This window comes from Dreissena polymorpha, chromosome 7, assembly GCF_020536995.1.
Source record: "Dreissena polymorpha isolate Duluth1 chromosome 7, UMN_Dpol_1.0, whole genome shotgun sequence".
NCBI classification, from domain to species: domain Eukaryota; kingdom Metazoa; phylum Mollusca; class Bivalvia; order Myida; family Dreissenidae; genus Dreissena; species Dreissena polymorpha.
Window position 1 is genome coordinate 88,616,570 of NC_068361.1, and position 25,006 is coordinate 88,641,575.

At 35.7% G+C, this 25,006-nt stretch overlaps 1 protein-coding gene across 4 annotated transcripts in view; it reads left to right on the plus strand.

Annotated features, from left to right (window-relative positions):
- LOC127838541 (calcium-binding mitochondrial carrier protein SCaMC-2-like) overlaps positions 1-25,006 on the plus strand; it is a 58,118-nt gene that overhangs the window by 18,661 nt on the left and 14,451 nt on the right. For 3 of the 4 annotated variants that reach the window (XR_008029847.1, XM_052366357.1, XM_052366360.1), the window contains 5 exons: positions 5,823-5,946; positions 10,817-10,904; positions 12,087-12,198; positions 18,545-18,562; positions 24,299-24,457. Coding sequence is in view for 3 of the 4 variants with exons in the window: in XM_052366357.1 (XP_052222317.1) it covers positions 5,823-5,946; positions 10,817-10,904; positions 12,087-12,198; positions 18,545-18,562; positions 24,299-24,457 (501 nt within the window). In the remaining variant the exon portion in view is untranslated. The remainder of the gene's footprint in view (positions 1-5,822; positions 5,947-10,816; positions 10,905-12,086; positions 12,199-18,544; positions 18,563-24,298; positions 24,458-25,006) is intronic. The other variant, XM_052366359.1, reaches the window with a different exon arrangement.

Consider the following 25,006-nt stretch of genomic DNA (forward strand, 5'->3'; position numbering starts at 1 on the left):
AACAATACACCTATACGACCTAGACGTCTTGAATATTTAACCCGCATCGGCACGAAGTGCTCGGGAAAAGTTTCCCGCTATTTCTTGCATGATGATGCCCCTAATCGTCTTGAACATTCAACATGCGTCGGCATGAAGTGCATGAGAAAATTTCCCGCCGTTTATTCATAGGCATTCATTTTTAATTTAATGAACAGATACTCGTTTTGATGTACATCTTGTTAAGTAAAACAATAAAAAAAATAACACCGGTGTACTCTTATTGAAGAAATGTGGGTTAAATATTAATTTATCTTTGTTACAAAATATAACGGCATGTAAGTAGAAAACGCGTAACCCAATGGTTAGACAACGACGAGAACAGTTGGTTTTAATATGACGTCATTGTGCGAATGGGTTATGAAGTAAATATAACTTCCGGAAATAATCACTACTTTCAGTTTGGAAATGTGATGGCACTGATGCTTTTAAAACGGACATATGGATACCGTTTAAACGGTATCGTTTCGTTTATTTCATTTCGTTTAAACGTTTAGAAAAATCTGTAAACGTGATACCCTTAATTTGATTAGTAGTTTTAGTTCTGGACGAATTTAATTTCTTTACTTGTCATATATATCTCTTAGATTTGTTTATTTTTAAGCTACATGTATAAACATTATCTTTTACCAGTAATCAATGCTCTGTTGTATATTTCTAGCTATTTATTCTAAGTTAAAGTTGTATTTAGGCGTAAAAAATAACCATTGAATAATATTTAGACAATCATAATCAGACTGACAGAATCATACAGGTTTCATGTTGATAGTAATCAACATATATACAGGTACATCTGCACTAGAAAACCTGCATCTTTCTTGATTAGGCTGTGGTTCTGTTTGGATGCACTATTCCGATATGCAGGCTTATAAAATTATGGTCACTTTAGTGCAAAAATATGATAGCTCATTTGATGTTGGAGGGATGGTTAATCAGTTATTGCATCAATTTGAAGCTGTGAAATGAAAACTTACACCTGACATCAGTGAAATTGATCATTGAGAAAATTGAGATTGAGAAAACTTACTGATGTGAAGAGAGCTATATAAATGTTTACATTTACTTTCTGTATATTTAGCCTTTTGTAACTTGTGATATCTGGTTAGATCTTGAAATATCAGTGTTATATCTAGTATGAGTCTTGGATAAGTTATGAACAGTCTTTCACTCATGCGAGTTACATTTATTTCAGAGCAATTAAATGATATTTTATCAAAAAAATTGAAATTATGATACTTTTAGAAGTGTGTTACCTCCAAAACATGCTTGCCCCAAAAAATGCTTATCTTGCACATTCTTATCAGGCTAACAGACAAGATAAAAGCCTTTTTACCACATAAAAAATGTTTTATAAAGTTTTTTTAAAACTGTACTCATTCTATGTCATATCACTAATCACATTCTTTGCCAAAAATTATTACACCCTTATGTTGTCATAATTGCAATTATGAATTCTCAAATCTTGAAACATAAAGAATTGTTTGCTATGCAAATGTTTAGTGCTATATGCATAGTAATGCAGTTTCATTCAGCATTTTGTTATGGTGTGGAGAAGGAAGTTGAATTAGAAGTGGGCTTTACCTAGCTGTTCTATCATTCGTGTGTCAATACTTCTGCCAAATGAACTAAAGACCCTGCAAATAAGCCCATTTCAGAGTTTTAGTCATATCTACTTTGTGGTATACATATGTGTTACTCACTCTTTAAAGTGAACTATTCACACCACACATTCTACTCAATCTATTATGAGCCGCTAATATTTTGTCACATCAAATCATTCCAATACACTGCGCCTTATACAAAAACCTACCGTGGGATTGTATGAATAATTGAAAGTAGAAATCATACGCTGGAACCATTAGTAACACAAGTAGGCGATTATCACAATATTTTATTAGGTTTATTGATCTCACCACCTTAATAAAGGTGTCAAGGTTGAAGCAATGCTAATACCTCTACCTGGCTTAGCTACATATCCTCACTGACCCTATGACCGGTGTATAGCTATGTCCGCTTTATTACTGAGGCTGTTTATTTACAAACCTTGGTAGGACTTGTTTTTAGACAAGTATTCTTGCTATTTGTATGTTCAAAATATAGTATTCTTTTTCTCATGTGAATAATAAGTGAAAGCTATGCCATGTTTGACCAAATTACAGTTTTCTCTCTTTTTTAGAAAGTCAATAGCAAAACACCACATCTCAATAGTTCCAGCACTTGTCAACAACGGTCACACAAGAAATTCCCTAATGAACTTACCACATTTGCTGGAAGCTGCTCATCCTACAACAATTAACTCCCAACCTTTCTCATCATCCAATGAAATTTCATTGAGTAAATATCTTCTTGATGTTGGACTAACATTATAGTGCTTATTAAACTATTTTTATGTTTACTATGTTTGTATTTGCAGATTATATCCTAAGGCATCAAGTTAGAATATTGTCATTTAAGTATTTATTTGCTTCCATAGGTTTATTACAAAATGAAAACATATCAGGTTGACTGTTTCCGAAACCTTATCGAAGGACAGCACATAACCCATTAAAATATGGATTGAAGGTTTAACATGAGCTGCAGAAAAATCAACTTCAAAACATGCATATTTTTAATGCCATTTGTCATGTTCATCATTAAAAATTTAAACCCGGGAGAGGAAGGGATTACCAATTCCAACTCGGAAGACCCCCCCCCATCTATTCCAGGAAAGTTGGCCATGGCAGTGCTTAAAGGCTATTCCAAATAACTGAAACATGGTAGACTTTCTAGTAAAAAAGCTTCATTTATTTAAAGAAACTCTATTTATTGTGATAAAGAAGGTAATTTTGTGAATATTAATATTAAAAACAATAAAATTCAAGGCTTAGTTCAGCTGCTAGGTACACTAGTAATAGGCTCAAGCAGGATATTTTGTGTGGTGATTGCTACAGCAATTCTTCCCTTACCTGTTAATTAAGTATGGACCTTGTCTGAGTTACTGCTGGCATACCTATGAGCACTATTTTACCTGAGATAAGTGCAAGTTAATTGACCCCTGTGATATGACTTAACAAGCAAACAGTATTGAGGGAAAGCATTTTAACCCATTCATGCCTAGTAAACTCTCCCATCCTTCTAATTTAGATCAATTTATTTCCAAAATTAGGGATGTCTACCATATTTATTTCTATATTTAGAATATTTCATATAGAAATTCCTTTAAGCAAACAGCGCAGACCCAGATGAGACGCCGCATTATGCGGCGTCTCATCTGGGTCTACGCTGTTTGCAATGTCCTTTTTTCAGGACGCTAGGCATAAATAGGTTAAATTCACATGATACTGCTGTGTAATTATAATTTGGTTTTATAACAATGCTGAATTTCTTCACACCATTGATATTACATAGTAATGAGAATAATAATAATTTTAATGATAATAAACCTCCTTTGTTTTCACTTTAAATTCTTTCCAAGGCCTAGCATGAAGGTTTTGTAAATGCATTTTCTGACAATTTCTGAACAAAAAATTAACTTATTTCTTCCAAAAAGTTCTTAGATAAATATCCTATGCGACACTCCTAGGCATTGGAAGTCTGTGACTAAAAACCCAGAATAACATTTTTTGACTAACATGTGTATCTGTTTTGTTTACATCAATCAAATGACATGAGTGGAGTATTACTAATAGTACAGTGATCGTTAAAGAGACAAATGTAAAAGAATAAACGCAATTTGTTCTAAATAAATCCACAGATCAAGCAGCTGTTTGTGTCACTGTTCATCAGTTATGTTGTGTTTGTTAACTTGCTCTGTGTCTGTGTTGTGTCTAAATTTCCTATCAGATTGTATTTGTCTTCACACTTTGTACTTTACCTGATAAGGGGTTGAGTGTGAGACTGTTGTTTTTTTTCACAATTCTTTATTTGTTAAAATAATTACAGGCAATTCTTTTGAAATGTTTAAGATTTCATTTGGTGAACAATCATAATTATAGGATGTTAAGTTGAAGTGTCAACTGCTTAATAATATTAATATAAACAGAATTTGTTTGGTAAAGATAAAGCTTGTTGTACATTGTGTTTTTAACATCTACCTAATACAAAGTTTCAAGATATTTGATATTTCACCTGAGCTACATTGTACTCAAGGGAGAGTGATTTATATGTGAACAATATTCGGATCAACAATAAGAACAACTTATAATTAACCTGTTTTTAATGGAATAAAAATGGTGTATTGGATGAAGAAAAACAGACATTGTTTGCTACAAGTAAATTTTCATCAACCCATATCCTCTATCTATTGAAATGGTCTTGTTAACAAATGTTTGTATATTTGAAAAATGTCATTTAATGAATTTACTAACACAGCTGTAATATTTATTTGAATCAGTTTTAAATAATAATAAGTGCTAGAATGACAATACAATTGAGCCGCACTCTGTAAATAAGTGGTTTAAACAGGCTTATCAGGGACGACACTTTCGCACATGCATTAAACCCCTTTATCACAGAGCATGGCTCAATTTCAAAATGTGCATGACCTTGGGTTTGAACCTGGGACCTCTAGACCCCTAGGCCATGCTGGCTTATGAATTTGAATTGTGATTTAAACACTGTCGGTGATACACAATTTTTCTAAAAAATCGATGACAAGCGCTCCAAACGCTTTTATTATTTTGCCAATTTCTGGTTAATTATCAATGAATGAAAGTATATGTTATTAAATTTCTTCGTCAGTAGTGATATATTGCTTTTTTAAAATAAAATGCATACATCCTTTTATGAATATATATGAAAAACAATCAAATGGTCTTTTTGCAAAACTGTGTACAAGTCCCTTTAACCCTTTCAGTGCTGGAACCGAATTTTGATGGCCTTTGCAAACAGTTTGGATCCAGATGAGACGCCACAGAACGTGGCGTCTCATCAGGATCCAAACTGTTTGCTATTCTGATAGTGTTCTTTGAAACAAATCGAAGAAAATGCTAATTTTAGAAATTCAGCAGAAGACATTTTAGCAGACGACAAATTTCCCAGCATGCAAAGGGTTAAAAATAATCACAAATGGCACACTTGCCCTGCTGTTTGCGAGACACTTTTTTGTAATGAAATGCTATTTTCTGTGTATTATAATTTACATAGCTTTGTAGAAAATGACAATAAAAAATGAGAATATCATTACAAATATCAATGTAGAAATTCCATGATTAAGTAAAATAGGGAATGATCTGGAGTTAAATGGCTGGGTATTGCATGGTGTTCCTTTTGTTTGTGCCTCTCCTCATCCCTTCCTGTTCCTTGGAATGCTGCCTCCCCTTGGAGCTGGTCATCACAGAAATATATTTATCGGCATGAAATTTCATTGGTTTCCAAACAATTACTTATTTGGACACATACATCGTTGAATTTCTAATTTTCGAAGGAAAAATATTAGGAATTTGCATGGGTCATTTTCAATGTGTTTGTGTTAAATTTGTTGATTAGTCAACACATGAAATCAATGAAAATTTATGTCCCACAAATAAAATAGATTTTACAGTATTTGAAATTTAATATTTATGTTTCAGTATTTAATGACAAATTAATAGACTGCTTAACACCTGAATTGCAATCATAAAACTCATTTTTTTTTGCAGTAAGTGAATAGTATGACAATTTTTACAAACTTGACAATTTTCCCCATACTACTCATTTTCAGCAACAGCTTATGACTTTAAGTATGCTATACCTCTTTATAAGCAGCAAGAAATCTCTTATCATTTTCGTACAATTACAATTTTGTCAGTGTTTTCTATTTGCAGAAGTTAATGAAGCATGACTCGAACCACGATGGCAAGATTACGATGGAGGAGTGGCGTCGCTACACTGAAGAACACGGCAAGAAGCTCAAAGGGTTCTTCACACAAATTGATCGCAACGAGGATGGTATGATGAACATTTTATCGGTCAGAAGTTATGTTTTTGTCCCCTACTGGTGAAACCGGAGGCGACTTATGGTTAACGCTCTGTCCGTCAGTTTGTCTGTCACACTTTTCTGGATCCTGGGATAATTTTAAAAGTTCTTCATATTTTTTTCATGAAACTTGAAACGCGGATAAATGGCAATATGGAGATTATGCATAAAAATTCTGGTTGCTGTGGCAACAAATAAAAAATTATTTTTATGCCCCCGGATCGAAAGATCGGGGTATATTGTTTTGGCCTGTCTGTCATTGTATGTGTGTTTGTGTCCCAAAACTTTAACCAAAACTTAAACCTTCTTCATAACTTTTGCAATATTGAATGTAGCAACTTGATATTTGGCATGCATGTGTATCTCATGGAGCTGCACATTTTGAGTGGTGAAAGGTCAATTTCAAGGTCATCTTTCAAGGTCAAAGGTCAATTTTTTTCTCAAAACTTTAACCTTCATAACTTTTTCAATATTGAAAGTAGCAACTTGATATTTGACATGCATGTGTATCTCATAAAGCTGCACATTTTGAGTGGTGAAAGGTCACGGTCAAGGTCATGATCCTTCAAGGTCAAAGGTAACAAAAAAAATCAAAGCGGCCAGGGCTCGCGCTAGGGGGCGACGTGAGCGACTAAGTCGCTTTCTTACGCCAAATGTCGCCTAAAATTTTAGAAATTGTAGATAAAAAGCGACTTCCAGTCTCCCTCTTATCGTAATTTGTTTACATCCGGTTTTCTCGATGTCAAGGTCTGGCTCAATTTTCCAATACACACTGTCGCAGCCTGGAGCGTGTTGCAATTGAGCGACAGGTAATTTGAGGTAAACCCCGCCCCGATTCTCCCAACCTCCGAACTTATTTCTTGGCGATCGATATTGGTCAAGTCAGCATTCAAGTCACATGGTAGCTGCCCAATCAACATTGAGTTCGCTCACACATAATATTGGGTCATTCATGGAAATACACAGTTGATATTGTCGTCTGCCAACACTACATGTATAGTGGCCGATGGCAAATGTCGTATTTAAAGATAAACAAATAAAAAAGAGCCTAACAATAAAAAAATTATTTCTAAGTTGATCACTTTACAATTCTACCGACTGTCGATCTGAATTAACAAAAGGATGATGATTAAATAATTAGATCTATGTCAATGATGTAACAACTTTCTGCCGATTATCATTTGAAATTAAAAGGTGATAATTTAGTTGTTTTTTACCCACAAACTATGCTATTGTAAATCAATATGTCAATTAAATTGTATATTAATAACGTATTTGCTAGGTTTCCGATTTTCTTTTTTTTTTGCTGTCAAACGATATGCACAATTTGTTTCAGGTGTGTAACGCGTACAATTTTTCGGACTGTCGTTTTCGGATACATTAGTTTTCGTCTATTATAATTTAATTTCTAAGTTCTTTAAAGAAGAAATAGAATGAAGAATACAGATTGGGTGATGCGGACGGTGTGGTTTATCATGTTTCGAATTGTATTCACATGAAATTGCAATTGAAAAGACTATAAAACATAACAATTAATTATTAAGAAAGCATATGCTAAATGTCATATTTCAAACATAAATATTTATCTGGTCTGACAGTTTTATTAAGCTTATGTTATTTACTGCTTCATAAACATATTATCTTTGAAATACTTTAGTCTGTATAATATGATATTTACATCAAAATGGATTGAATATAGAGCTAGTAGTGTCTATTATTACTTGGTTAATTAGAACTGCTGGAAAAATTAAGATACACAAAATAAATAAAATTATGTATACTACAGTGGCATACTTCAATAATGTGATACACATATGTGTGTTGTAATGCCCTACATGCAAACCCTTGTGTCCGAGTCTCTCCACTTCTCCCTAGAGTCTCCTCACTTTTCCCTAAATCAGTGTCCAGGGAGAAGTCACATCTCCCTAAAATTTGAGCCCAGCGTGAGCCCTGGCGGCGCATTGAGGGCATTGTGTTTCTGACAGACACATCTCTTGTTATTTACTGACAATGGTGGAGTTTCACCGGTAGGGGACCATATTGCTTGGCAATCTCTTGTTTATTATGCCTAGCTGGCAGAAGACACAAACGTGTGTGCGGAAGAACACGTTTAAACCTTAAACTTGCATCCTTATGATATGTTGTTGTTGATAAGCAGTTTTTATTATCCTACAATAAACATTATTTTATTTAAATGACAACATTAAAAGTTTAAATTCTTTTTCAACTGAGAATTTTAATGTCATGATTGTTTATAATAGTAGAGCTGCAACGATTCATCAACAGCTCAATTAGATTTCGATTTCAGACAGTCCGATACCGATTGTTTCGATTCGATTAATCTTTCAACTTAGTTTTATCGTATATTCACTCTTCTGCCTCAAAATAAACATTTCTGTTCAAATGTGTTGCATACCTAGATATCTTGGGCATGTGTGTGTTTGTTAGATATAGTTTGGTTGGTTCAACAGTGTTTTAAAAAACTGTTGAAAGTGGGTTAAATTAACATTTTTAAGAAATATTTAGCAAGAAACTGCCAATTTGCTGACAAACTATGTCAATATTTTAATAAAACACTAAAAAAAAAAGCAAATTATGAACTCAATATTAATATCAATAAACTTCTGACTAGAAGACTGTGTTGACTACACAATAATATAATAAATAAATAATAATAAGGCTGGCGACTTCATTAGTTGCACTGGTGCTGCCTCCTGCCAAATCAGCGTTATGTTTGCGTTTGACATGTTGCATTACATTAGTGGTTGAGCCGGACTTAGGGTACACCATGTCCGTGAAGCAGTTTACACGTAGCTTTATCGGAAGGACTACCATCCCGAAACCCAAAATACTGCCACACTTTTGATTTTAGCTTTTAGGCGCATCTGATAATTTCAATTTGTCGGCCACAACTTATTCTGCCATTTTGACGCTTTTTCCAAAAGTAGACTGTAACGCGCTTATTGATTGGATGACTAAAGTAATAAGTAACCAATCGCGCGTGTCGTAATTACAGGTAAAGATAAAACCTATACCTTTCCGTATCAAATAGTCAGAGTACAGTGCGATTGACGTATCTATGTCTATATGTTAAAGAATCAAATCGAATTTGGTAGGGTTGGTATCATAATCGAATCGACGCATTTAAAACCGATTAAGATGCATCGGATCAAATTGTTGCAGCTCTAAATAATGGGTCACAAATCAGTAGGGGTTTGATAGGAATGCCCACTCAGCGGTTGGTCAGTCAGAGGGTAACACTGGTGTTCGCTCCACTACCTCCTATGCCCTTTGACCAATTTTCATAAGGCATGCTTCAAATGTTGAGGCATTGACACAAAGTAAAGAAGGCAAATATGCAAGTCATGCCGGGTCAAGGTCATATGTCAGTTTTTAAGGTTCGAGCCTTAGTTTTTGTGTCTGCTCAATATCTCCTACATGTATATCGTGTGAAGCCTTTTTAAAAAGTTTGTCTCAAACATCTCCTCTATTCTTTGAGGATTTTTGTGGAATTTGGCTTAAATATCTCCTCTATCTTTTGAAGGATTTTCATGAAACTTGGCTAACATTACAAGGTGATTGAGAAAATGTGCAGAAATAATTAGTCATACACAGCAGGTCAAATTTAAGTTTATGCTTCAAATCTTGAGCCTCGATTTTCTTGTCCACTCCTTATTGATTATACCAATGCAGAGCTCCAGATAAGGTTTTGTGAAATTCTTAAATTACTACCAGATTTTCAAAAAGAATTCTTAACTCTGAAATTTTATTCTTAACGTTACTACTAAGTTTTGGAAAATAATTCTTATTTTTTCTAAATGACCTAAAAATAAATAATAATGGTTATTTTCATGCAAAAAAAAATCAAAATAAACATACTAGCAACTTTATTAATACGAGTTCAACAGTGTCTTTTCAGTATTATACAATTTTATTTTTCAAATACCTTCATATGCCCAAACTGTGCTTAGATTGCATGCCTTAGATGAATTTTTACATATTCACAATTAAAACGGGTCTCCCCTTCAATCTTTTCAAAGATTAGCCACGGGACTTGTCCCTTCCACTCGTTCAATGATTTTTTGTGTGTTTAAGTTTGGACCCGTCGTGTCGCATCTTTGTTAAGCTTTTTCGACTGTGTTGGCAACTGAACATACAACATCGTATAAGATCTTTTCTATAATGTCTTTCTAAACATTTAACTACGGCTCACTTTGCGTACAATATGTTAAAAGTGTGTTTTTGGATGCTTTGCAGTTTTTTAGGACGCTCTTTTGGCGCTGCCATTGTTTTTTGACAGATAAACTGTATACGCCCCCGTTATATTGGAAAAAATGCGCTTTGTCAAACAAACCCGATAACCATTCTATATAAGCACCGCAAAGATCTTTAATACACGAAAAGAACTCAATAAAAATCGATACGAACCGATGTAAAAATAATATTCGTAACTTGATTTTGTAATTCTTAATGGTACGACAGGATTTTAAAATAAATATGTAACGGACTTGAAAATAATTCGTAATTATGAAAATACTACCATTATCTGGAGCTCTGCAATGGAAGGATTTTCATGGAACTTTTCCTCACTGTTTAGTCATGGGGACAATGGTCAGAAGAAAGAATTAGTTAGTTATGCTTGCTCAAAATCAAGGTCACCATTTCAAAGTAAACAAATATATGCAGGGATATAGCTGTCTCTGATTCAACTTAGTTCATACTTGATTTACAATATGCGGTTCAAACATGTAACAGATAAGCAATTTTCTTAATTATTTATAATTTAAATGAAATTTTCTAGTAAAAAAAAACTGTTTGAAAAAGACTTTTATTTTTTTCCAGGTGTCATAGACACAGCTGAGATACGACAGACATTCAAGGAAGCTGGGATCAACATATCGGAACAAGAGGCAGAAAATCTGTTAAGAAGGTATGACATTTTCCTATGGTTTAAATGCACTGGGTATTACAATGCCTTGGATTTTTTTTACGATGGTATGACATTCCTGTGGTTTGAATGACTGGATAGGACTTTATATCTCACCTCCTACAAAAATGAACTTATCTGATTGGCTTAGAGCGGTCACGTGCCCATGGTGTATTTTCCATACACCTCGAGTAATTTCAATACACCCAGAGTAATAGAGTAGTCGGTTTAGATATAATCGTTACACAGTTAGTAACTGATGGTGTATGGGATATTCTCCACGCTCTCCTATGGTATAAAATTACATACGGTGTATATCCCATACACCATGAGTTACTAACAGTGTAACTAATAGTCTCAGGAAATCTTTTAAGAAAGTGTTACGTTGCCTGCGCTTATAATGTACTGTTATAAATATTATCACTGTAGGACTTTATTTAACATCTGGATGATGAGGCATTTGTCACAATTTTTTGTTGGGAAAAAGATAAGTTATTGGCAGTTTTTGATGAAAAATGTTTTAAGCTGTAAAAAGAAAAAATCTTTGATAATACCATTCTGTCATGTTCAAAGGTTAATATTTTTTTAAACCTGCATTCTGGATATCATCAATAGATCAAAATTAGCACTAATAGTCCTGGTTGCTGTGGCATTTTGGCTGTGATATTTGCCAAGCCATCAGAAGGTCTCGGCAAAACACCCAGTACTGGTTTTACCCAGGAAACAGACTTAAGCGTTTCTCAATAATCACCAAATGAGCTTAAACAAACAGTTTCGTAGTTATGCGGTCAAGCAGTAGTCATGTAATTATTTGCGGTTATCAATAAGCAGACTTGTCAAATGTTGCAGCTGACAAGCCATATAGATACAATCAGTTTGTTTTTCAATCCTCTTGCAGTGTTTTTTTTTTGTTCAAAATCATGGCATTCCCAATCGAAAAAAAGTATATATTTCCCCCAAATGTGACCTTAAAATTCCCTTTTTTTTAGATCAACATTTAGTTCATCTCCCATAAAGCTCTACAAGCTTTTGAAGCATTTGTTTGCAGAAAAACAACAACAGCAATCTCCCAATTTTAGTCAAAACGCAGCGATTTTTCCCAATCCAAAGGGACCCGGCCCCTTTCCCAAAATGGTGAACAAAACACTGTCCAGTTTTAAAGTGTTTGTTACTGTTCCTCTGCAGCATGGACAAGGACGGTACGAGGCAGATTGACATACGTGAGTGGCAGGAGTACCACATGATGAGACCAAGCGAAAACTTTGACGAGATTCTCCATAACTGGAGACACTCCACGGTAGGTTGTGGGTTGAAGCGCTAATTTCTTGTCCTCTGGAAGCTTATTTCCTACTGTGAATGCTTAATCATGCTGAAATTTGCTAGATTCTTTTGAAAATAACTATTTGTGGAAATAAGACATTTTGCTTCATTTATTTGCACATTTGTATTTGTTTGTTTTTAGATCACCTGAACACTTAGTGCTCATGGTGAGCTTTTTTGGTCCGTTTATGACCAGAAGCCCACCCAAATTTAAAATCTGGATCACCTTCATAAAAAAATTAGGTCAGCTGGTCAAACTTTAGGGGAAAAAAACTTGTTACCACTCAACAGGTGACATTAATTACTCAGTTTTGATGAAATTTGGTAAGAATGTTATAGATTTTTTTTAGAAAGATCTTGTTGCCACTCTAAAGGCCACATTTAGGACTTGACAATATCTAGACAGAGTCAGAATCTGTGTCATGTGCATCCAAAAACATAATGTCTTCTGTTCAAATCTTAGAGAAACCTTGCAACCCATCCAGAGGCAATATTTATTACTCGATCTCGACAAAAAGTGATTAAATGTTTATATTAAATCTAGGCCACATTTAAATCTAGGTAACACTCTAGGTCACAAGGTCAAATCATTGAAAACATTGGTATCACTATTGAAGCAATATTTATAACTTATGCATAGAGATGAAATTGGGTCAGAATGTTTATCTTCACAATATCAAGACCTAGTTTAACTCTGCAGTAAATGTGTCCAAAAACTAGTTTTCCAACTCAAATTTGATCAAAACCTGGTTAATTCTGTAAAGGCCACATTTAGGACTTATCGAGGCAGATTTCAAATCTTGGTTATTTGCATACAAAAAGTAGGTCATCAGGTCAAATCTTAGAAAACCTTGTTACCTCTAGAGGCCATTTATGAATGCATCTCAATGAAACTTGGTCCGAATTTCTAGACCTTGTTTGGTTTCCGGAGTCACCTGTGTCTGAAAACTATTTCATCAGGTCACCTCTTGAAATATTGTTCCCTCTCTAAAGGCCACTATTATGATCTAATCTCGATGGAACATAGTCCGAATGTTTATCCTGACAATTCCTTGGCCGACTTTTTTAGTATGCTTTCATTCTGTTCAGTATTTGACATCCATTAAGATTTTGGTCATGTGAGTCCAAATGCAGGGTCACTAGAGCATATCTTGAAAACATGTTATCACTCGAGAGGTTATATTTATGACTTAATCTTAATGAAACTTGCTCAGAATGTTCATCTTGTTTATATGTACATGCAAGTCTCTTCACAATAACAAGGCCATGTTTGAATCATATCTTCAACAATTGGTGCACCTTGAGCTCAATAAGTGTTTCACTGCCATCTTTGCTATCTTGTTACATTTTTAAGTTTCCAATGCTTTGCTTTGGTGTTCGTTTTGCATGTTGCCCATTAATGTTTTGTAATTGAACAATTCCATAAAAAAAATTCTTTCAGTTTTAAATGTATGTGTTCTTTTAGATGAAAGACTGAATATATGGACCAAGTACTTGCATCGCATGTTTTTTACGAATAGTTATGAAACTTTATCTTCCATCCGAATAGTTTCTTCAATTGAAAAACAAAGTAATTATCATAAGTGTACTATCATTTGATTGATAATTGGATGTCCATTAGAATTTGGAAACTTTTGTTTTTCTGCATTTTTCTTTCAAACTGTCAAATCCCAGTTGTAAACAGAACAAAACAAGGCTGGCTAGCTCAGTTGGTAGAGCGCTGGGCTGCAAATCCAAGAATAAAGAGTTGGATTCCCTGTTGTTATATGACTAAAATACTATTGTAATCTATTTAAAATGCAACTAATTAAAAAACAAAACATAAACCATAGGTTAAAGGCAACCATGGGAAACTTTCACGGTGCAAAGATTAAAGATTTGATAATTCTTTTGTGAATTTATCTGTGTGTGAAATTAGCAGATAATATCAATAAATTATGGAGAATGTTGCTTTCACATCCGAGTCCATGCCAGTATAGAAAGAGAAATTCATCTTCTAAACTTTAAACATAGTTAACATTTTGAACAACTGGCCCTGATTTCTTAAAAGTTGTAAGGCTGTTTAGTCTTTCCAGTATAGAAAGAGAAATTCATCTTCAAAACTTTAAACATAGTTAACATTTTGAACAACTGGCCCTGATTTCTCAAAAAGTTGTAAGGCTGTTTTAACAGGATTAGCTTATGCTCACTTTTAAGCTGATCTGAGCACTAAGTATTTCACCAGGTAAAAGCCATGAAAAACCTTCTTACTATTCTAGTGGTAACATGTAGGACTCAATCTTGATGAAAGTTGGTCAGAATGTATGTTCTCAATATGTTGGCAAAGTTTGAATCTAGGTCAGGTGGGTAAAAAAAAACTAGGTCACCATGTCAAAGTAAAGAACTGTTTGCCTTTTTAGAGGCCACATTTATGACTCAGTCTTAACGAAACTTGTTAGCATTTTATCTTGACAATATGAAGGCAATGATTAAATCTGGGTCAAGTTGGGTCGAAAAAAATAGAGCACAAGGCCAAGGCTTTAACAATTGGTGTCTGTGAACTTTGGTAAGAGCCTCAGGGCCACCATGGTCATCTTGTTTGATATTGAAATCAAATATAAAAAATATCAATATTAAATGTAATACATCAGGGGACAAAAATATTCATAAACTGCACTCGTCCTGCAGGACGAGTGCATTAAAATTTTCACTCGTCCTGCAAACACACGCACTCGTACTTCAAATATGTGTGAAATAAAGATTGCAAAGGGCTGATATGACTTATAACATTTCCTAAAGTATATCACTGCTAAGCAGTGAAATAAGTTAATTTATTTATGAGGAACACAAAATAAATAATTTTTTCTAATGCTCGCGTGCTTTCCGTTTCGGACGTTTAAAAAATCGCCCCCGCCCCCTTTTAAGAACGCTCGTATGTCAGACATTTTTCAAACGAAATTCAGACTGGTTTAAATCTGGTTTAAAACCGTACTTCGCGCTTAAATAATTCTTTAAAAGTCAATACTAACAGTGACTGCAGTCGCATGGTTCCCTGTCAACATGTACGCGCAAAGCTTACACCAAAAAGCCAATATTTACTCGGGACACAAGTCTCGCATAACAACGCGCACCTGCTGTATGAAGTTTACAATTACAATTTCCGGTTCATTCGCATTCTACTTTCGGAATAGATATGCTTTTAGAAAATGAATTTATCAAATGAAAAATAAGTCTTACTGGTCAGAAAATTCATTTTTTAACATCAGCTTTTTTTTACTCGTCCTGTAGGACGAGAGCTTTAGGGAAATTCACTCGTCCTTTCAAGATTTCACTCGTCAATACGAGCGGACGAGTGGAATTTTTGTCCCCTGTACATGGTTTAATTGAAAGTTATGTATAAACACTTTAAATGCTATTTTGAACACCATCATCAACTTCAAAATAAAAATCAATCAAATAAGTATCTTTTTTAACCCAGGCTTAACTATTTACAAGAAAGCCTGGGTCCAGCAGTCTGTTTCTTTAACACAACCGTAACTGTTTTTCATTCATACATTAAAGTTGCAAAGGATACACAAGGTTTGTTGGTGTTGTGATAACAGACTGCTGTTATTCTTTGTTTCAATTCTGGAGTGTTAACTTGATTAGCTTTTTTTCCATTTTTAAGTTTTTAGCCGGATTTTTTTCGAAAAAATCTCGGCTTATAGATTGATGTTGTCGGGCGGGCGGGGGGGCGGGTTGGCGGGCGGGGTGGCGGCGTGCTCGAAAATGTTAAAGTTCTTATTTCATGGTATAACTTTGGTATGCTTGGACCTAGAGTCTTCAAACTTGACATGAAGGTTGGCCAGGATTAACAGATGACCACTGGTCATTTCAAGGTCATTCATTTGAAGGTCAAGGTCACTGTGACCTTCAATATAAAAAATGTTAAAGTTCTTATAACTTTGGTATGCTTGGACCTAGAGTCTTGAAACTTGACATGAAGGTTGGCCATAACTAGTTAGTAACCACTGGTCATTTCAAGGTCATTCATTTGAAGGTCAAGGTCACTGTGACCTTGAATGTAAAAATGTTAAAGTTCTTATTTCATGGTATAACTTTGGTATGCTTGGACCTAGAGTCTTCAAACTTGACATGAAGGTTGGCCAGGATTAACAGATGACCACTGGTCATTTCAAGGTCATTCATTTGAAGGTGAAGGTCACTGTGACCTTCAATATAAAAATGTTAAAGTTGTTATAACTTTGGTATGCTTGGACCTAGAGTCTTGAAACTTGACATGAAGGTTGGCCAGAACTAGTAAGTAACCACTGGACATTTCAAGGTCATTCATTTGAAGGTCAAGGTCACTGTGACCTTGAATGTAAAAATGTTAAAGTTGTTATAACTTTGGTATGCTTGGACCTAGAGTCTTGAAACTTGACATGAAGGTTGGCCAGAACTAGTAAGTAACCACTGGACATTTCAAGGTCATTCATTTGAAGGTCAAGGTCACTGTGACCTTGAATGTAAAAATGTTAAAGTTCTTATTTCATGTTATAACTTTGGTATGCTTGTACCTAGAGTCTTCAAACTTGAAATAAAGATTGGCCAGTACTAGAAGATGACCACTTCTGTGACCTTAAATGTTAAAATGTTAAAATGTTAAAATTGTTATAACTTTGGTATGCTTGGACATAGAGTCTTCAAACTTGACATGAAGGTTTGCAAGCACACTTAGATGACCACTGGTCATTTCAAGGTCATTCATTCTAAGGTCAAGGTCACTGTGACCTTGAATGTAAAAATGTTAAAGTTCTTATAACTTTGGTAGGTAAAAATGTTAAAGTTCTTATTCCATGTTATAACTTTGGTATGCTTGTACCTAGAGTCTTCAAACTTGACATAAAGGTTGGCCAGTACTAGAAGATCACCACTGCTCATTTCAATGTCATTCATTTGAAGGTCAAGGTCACTGTGACCTTCAATGTTAAAATGTTAAAATTGTTATAACTTTGGTATGCTTGGACCTAGAATCTCAAACTTGACGTAAAGGTTTGCAAGCACACTTAGATGACCACTGGTCATTTCAAGGTCATTCATTTCAATGTCATTCATTTGAAGGTCAAGGTCACTGTGAACTTAAATGTTAAAATGTTAAAATTGTTGTAACTTTGGTATGCTTGGACCTAGAATCTCAAACTTGACGTAAAGGTTTGCAAGCACACTTAGATGACCACTGGTCATTTCAAGGTCATTCATTTGAAGGTCGAGGTCACTGTGACCTTGGATGTAAATATGTTAAAGTTGTTAATACTTTGGTATGCTTAGACCTAGAGTCTTCAAACTTGATATGAAGGTTGGCCAGAACTAGTAGATGACCACTGGTCATTTTAAGGTCAAGGTCACCGTGACCTTGAATGTAAAAATGTTAAAATTCTTATTTCATGGTATAACTTTCTTATGCTTGGACTTACAGTCTTCAAACTGGACATGAAGGTTGGCCAGCACTAGTAGATGACAATTGGTCATTTTAAGGTCATTGAAGGTCAAGGTCACTGTGACCTTGAATGTTAAAAATTAAAAGTTGTTTTAACTTTCGTATGCTTGGACATGGACTTTGCCATGACTAACAGATGACCACTGGTCAAGAGAACAACTGGTCATTTTAAAGTCTTTCAATTGACAGTGACCTTAAATGTGAATATTTTTTTCATGATTTAACTTTGGTATGCTTACCACTGGTAATTGTCAATTCAAGTTCATATTTGTGACCTTAAATGTTATTGTTGTTCATGTATATGCATGCATTCAAAACATAACACAAGGTTTGCTCATGCCTTGAAAAGTACTTACATTTCATTTTGACCTTTGAACAATATTTCAGTAATTTAAGTATTGCATTGACAAAAACACGAAAGGTACTTTCCTGTCATTTAAATCAAAAATCCGGCTTCAATGCGGTCATCTCCGACCGCGGAACTCTTGTTACTGTCTTTTCAATGTAGATTTCTGAATTTTCAAAATGTATGGCATTGTGATTCAAATTAAATTTGTTGAAGTACTCTTTTGTTTTGAGATGAATCTTAATTTGATTTATTATTTACTGGTGTGAACTATTAAAGTATTCTTTCATCTAGTATACTCCAGTTTCATGTTACCAGAGGTGTTAAAATCTGTTTAAAGCCACCGCCATGCATGGCTTCCAGCTGACAAAATCAGGTCGCCCTTTCCTACTTAATTTTACCACAAATGTTAACTTTTTACTTGTCACCCGTGAGTTTTCTCCTTATAAAATTTAATTGACCTCAAATTGAGAAGCCATAGTTGTCAAAAATCAAGAAGTTTATGCACAATAATTTCAGGGTATAATAAGGAGCAGTGTGAGTACATGCACAGATCATTCTTACGCAGATGACTTGCTGTTTTGCTATTTTGTGAAATAGTAAGCACTGTCCATGCAAATATAACCTCATTTCACACAGATTGACTGTTTACCCTCCATGGCACACAGATTGACTGTAAAACCTCCATGGCACACATATTGACTGTAAACCCTTCATGGCACACATTGACTGTAAACCCTGCATGGACCACAGATTGACTGTATTCTTCAGGCACACAGATTGACTGTATACCCTCCATTGCACACAGATTGACCGGAAAGCAAACAAAGCATACAGATTGACTGTAAACCCTCCATGACACACGTTGACTATAAACCCTTCATGGTACACATATTGACTGTAAACCCTTCATGGTAAACAGATGAGTGTAAACCCTCCAAAGCATACAGACTGACTGTATACCCTCCATTGCACACAGATTGACTGTTAATCCTCCATGACGCACATATTGACTGTAAACCCTTCATTGCACACATATTGACTGTAAACCCATCAGGGCACACAGATTGACTGTATGCCCTCCATGACTCACAGATTTACAGTATACCCTGTACTGCACACTGACTGACTGTATACCTTCCACTGCACACAGATTGACTGTATACCCTCCATTGCACACTGAGGGACTGTATACCCTCCACTGCACACAGATTGACTGTATATCTTCCACTGCACACAGATGGACTATATACCCTCCACTGCACACAGATTGACTGTATACCCTCCACTGCACACAGATTGACAGTATACCCTCCACTGCACACAGATTGACAGCATACCCTCCATGACAGACAGATTGACAGTATACCATTTACTGCACACAGATTGACTGTATACCCTCCATGGCACACTGATTGACTGTATACCCTCCACTGCACACTGATTGACTGTATACCCTCCATTGCACAGACATTGACTGAATACCCTCCATGACATACTGATTGACAGTATACCCTCCACTGCACACAGATTGCCTGTATACCCTCGATGGCACACTGATGGACTGTATACCCTCCACTGCACACAGATAGACTGTATACCCTCCACTGCACACATATTGACTGTATACCCTCCACTGCACACAGATTGACAGCATACCCTCCATGACACACAGATTGACAGTATACCCTTTACTGCACACAGATTGACTGTATACCCTCCATTGCACACAGATTGACTGGAAAGCAAACAAAGCATACATATTGACTGTAAACCCTCCATGGCACAAAAATAGACTGTAAACCCTCCATGACACACGTTGACTATAAACCCTTCATGGTACACATATTGACTGTAAACCCTTCATGGTAAACAGATGAGTGTAAACCCTCCAAAGCATACAGACTGACTGTATACCCTCCATTGCACACAGATTGACTGTTAATCCTCCATGACACACATATTGACTGTAAACCATTCATTGTACACATATTGACTGTAAACCCATCAGGGCACACAGATTGACTGTATGCCCTCCATGACTCACAGATTTACAGTATACCCTCCGCTGCACACTGATTGACTGTAGACCTTCCACTGCACACAGATTGACTGAATACCCTCCATGACATACAGATTGACAGTATACCCTCCACTGCACACAGATTGACTGTATACCCTCCATGGCACACTGATGGACTGTATACCCTCCACTGCACACAGATTGACTGTATATCTTCCACTGCACACAGATGGACTGTATACCCTCCACTGCACACAGATTGACTGTATACCATCCACTGTACACAGATTGACAGTATACCCTCCACTGCACACAGATTGACAGCATACCATTCATGACACACAGATTGACAGTATACCCTTTACTGCACACAGATTGACTGTATATCCTCCATGGCACACTGATTGACTGTATACCCTCCACTGCACACTGATTGACTGTATACCCTCCATTGCACACACATTGACTGAATACCCTCCATGACATACAGATTGACAGTATACCCTCCACTGCACACAGATTGACTGTATACCCTCCATGGCACACTGATGGACTGTATACCCTCCACTGCACACAGATTGACTGTATATCTTCCACTGCACACAGATGGACTGTATACCCTCCACTGCACACAGATTGACTGTATACCATCCACTGCACACAGATTGACAGTATACCCTCCACTGCACACAGATTGACAGCATACCATCCATGACACACAGATTGACAGTATACCCTTTACTGCACACAGGTTGACTGTATATCCTCCATGGCACACTGATTGACTGTATACCCTCCATTGCACACACATTGACTGAATACCCTCCATGACATACAGATTGACAGTATACCCTCCACTGCACACATATTGACTGTATACCCTCCATGGCACACTGATGGACTGTATACCCTCAACTGCACACAGATAGACTGTATACCCTCCACTGCACACATATTGACTGTATACCCTCCACTGCACACAGATTGACAGCATACCCTCCATGACACACAGATTGACAGTTTACCCTTTACTGCACACAGATTGACTTTATACCCTCCATGGCACACTGATTGACTGTATACCCTCCACTGCACACAGATTGACTGTATACCCTCCATGGCACACAGATTGACTGTATACCCTCCACTGCACACATATTGACTGTATACCCTCCACTGCACACAGATTGACTGTATACCCTCCATGACACAGATTGACAGTATACCCTCCATGACACACATAATGACTGTATACCCTCCACTGCACACAGATTGACTGTATACCCTCCACTGCACACAGAGTGACTGTATAGCCCCCACTGCACACAGATTGTATACCCTCCACTGCACTCTGATTGACAGTATACCCTCCATTCACAGATATTGACAGAATACCATTAATTCCACACTGATTTACAGTATACCCTTCATTGCACACAGATTGACAGTAAATCATCCATTGCATACATATCGACAGTATACCATTGATTGCACACTGATTGACTGCATACCCTACATTGCACACAGATTGACTGTATACCCTCCATGGCACACAGATTGACTGTATACCCTCCATTGCACACATATTGACTGTATACCCTACATTGCATACAGATTGACTGTAAACCCTCCATGACACACGTTGACTATAAACCCTTCATGGTACACATATTGACTGTAAACCCTTCATGGCATTCCATGACTGTATTCTGTTAGCAAGAGTATGATTGACACATAATAATGTATCAAGAATACGGTCTAATCACATTGCTATAAGACAAACACCTGCTACATCATTAAGGTGCTGGAAATCGGGTTGCCCCATTGGGCGAGGAGTTCAAATATCATAGACGCCTGGATGAAACTTTTGGTCCCTAATATGTGTGGGGGATTGGTATTTTACACCCGTGATGTTATCTTTAGGAATAGTGGTATTGTGTCAGTTGTGTTTTGTTTCTCTCAGTTTTTATGTAGAATTTTGTCATGCCTGTGTTACAGTTTGTAAAATCTCTCAGACTTTGTACTTTCTTGACGTGATTAACTTTCAATTGTTCTATTTGAAATATTAAATGTGGAGTTACCTTGAAAATTATTAAACATGTATAGGCACTGTTCTTACAAATGTTTAAGCAGTATTAACTGTGGAGTTACCGTGAAAATTATTAAACACGTATAGGCACTCTTCTTACAAATGTTTAAGCAGTATTAAATATTAAAGCAGTATTAATTGGTCATTACTAGTTTACACCCAGATTTAGTATTTCAAACTTTGTCAAAAACTTTCAATGGAAATGACTGTGTGTTTATGCCCCCGGATCGAATGATCGAGGGTATATTGTTTTTGGCCTGTCTGTCTGTCATTCTGTCATTTTGTCCCAAAACTTTAACCTTGGTTAAAGTTTTGCGATAACTTTTGAAATATTGAACATAGCAACTTGATATTTGGCATGCATGTGTATCTCATGGAGCTGCACATTTTGAGTGGTGAAAGGTTAAGGTCAAGGTCATCCTTCAAGGTCAAAGGTCAAAAAAAATTAATCAAAGCGGCGCATTAGGGGGCATTGTGTTTCTGACAAAAACAGTCATCTCTTGTTTATGATATATTTAATTTTTCAAGAATGTTTCACCAAACAAATGAAAACTTAACAGACATCATTGTTCTTATAACTGTACATCTTATCAAGAATGTTTCACTTAACAATTGAAAAATTAACAGACCTCATTACTCTTTTATAATATATTTTTAAGAATGCTTCCCTAAACAAGGGAAACATTAAATTTAAACTAGGGAAACATTAACAGAAATCATTGTTCTTTTAAGATGTTTAAAGAATTTTTCTCCAAATAAGGGAAAATTCACAGAAATCATAATTATTGTACATGTATAATATATTTTCAAGTATGTTTCACATGGGGCTAAACTTTTGAACAGATGACCGGGACCTCTCCTTTTCCCTAAGTAAGTGAGGTCACATGAAATTGAAATAGACCATGTTTGGAACTCCACTAGTTCCTTGGGACAAACAACTTTCAACTGTTATACACTTTTGTCACGTGTACAGAGCTCTAGATAATTTATGAGGGCAATTCTTATTTTTAATCCCTGATTTACAATTGAATGCTTAAAATCAATTATCAATTCATTTTTTACTGCAAATTTCACACCAGTATTTCAAGATATTGATCATACACTTTGTATCTTGCATCTTCTTTTTAAATCTCGTTACTGCTCTAGAGGCCACATTTTTGGTCAGTTTTTTATAAAACTTGGTCAGAATTTTTATCTTTTAAATAACTATAAATCTTGGTTGTTTGCATCCAAAAAGTAGGTCATCAGGTCAAATCTTAGAAAACCTTGTTACCTCTAGAGGCCATTTATACATCAATCTCTATGAAACTTGGTCAGAATGTCTCTATATATATATATATATATATATATATATATATATATATATATATATATATATATATATATATATATATATATATATATATATACTTAGTTTGAATCTGGGACATGCACCTTAAAAACAAGGTCACAAGGTCAAATCTTTATTTTTTAATCTGGACACTATCAATGCTAACTTTGTATCCAGGTCACATGCATCAAAAAAACAAGATCACCAGGTCAAATTGTAGGAAAAACATTGTTACTACTCTACAGGCCATATGTATGAAACATTCTTGATTAAACTTGGTCAGAAGGGTTATCTTAACAATATTTAGGCCACTTTTGAATCTTGGTGAAAAAATATGTGTCAAAAGAAAGCTCACCAGGTCAAAGGTAAAAAAAAGCAACCTATGACTTAATCTTATTGAAACTTGGATGGAATGTGTATTCATGCTTTTAATCAGGGTCAAATTGGGTAAATAACTAGATCACCAGGTCAAGTAAGTGTCAGAATATGATTACTTTTTGTCCTTTTTTCTATGCATATTGTTTCTACCAGGTTTTAACATCTAAATCATTATTTGTTTTATGAAATGCGTATTCACGCCCTAACACACATTAACTGGTGCTCTGCATGAATATTCCCTTATAGACTAATGATTTAGGATGCTTTCAGTTTTAATTATAATACATAACACCACAGATTCTTCTTTTCGTTTAAATAAGTGAAAAAAAGTTTTCACTGGGTTCCCAATAACAACTATTTCTTAATGCAGATTTGTAATATTTATACGACTCATTATTCTGACAAACAAATAAGTAGGTTTTGATAGAGAGTGTGCGTTATTCTACATTCCAGATTATCGACATTGGCGACAACACCATTGTCCCGGATGACTTCACAGAGAAGGAGATGCAGACGGGCATGTGGTGGCGCCACCTGGTTGCCGGGGGAACGGCCGGCGCCGTATCCAGGACCTGCACTGCACCCCTCGACAGACTCAAGATTCTGTTTCAGGTACAAATATAGATTGAAAGCAGTGGCAAGAGACTAGTGATGTTATTATTCTTGTCTGTGTTTGCTGTCTTTGATTGTGTTAAAAGATGGCTTAGTTTATAGCACTGTGTGGGGTTTTGTTAATGTTAAAATAGGGATGATATAAAAGTCAACATTTCTGTGATTGAAGTAGTAGTTGTAAATGTAAACATGCATGAGATATCATTTATGGTCTGTTTTAGGTCAAAGGTAAGCATTACTGTTGCCCATGCTCTGCCACTCAGATAAAAATCTGTGTAACATATAAGAACTTAACATTCTGCCATAGCTGCCAACCCGAGTTCTTAAAATAATTGTATGCGCAGCTTAGAAAATAAATGGACCCTTCTCAAATTTAGTTGCCATAAGCTTCATGTACTGGGCCCCTGCTTACTTCAATTCCTGCCCTAATTTCTGCTCCACATGGCAAAAAAAATCTGGAAATTATCGCTATTTTGTTTAAAGTTTCACTGTAAAATAACATCATTATTTTGAAGTCATTTTGTTAAACTGTCCCCACAAATCTCCTTT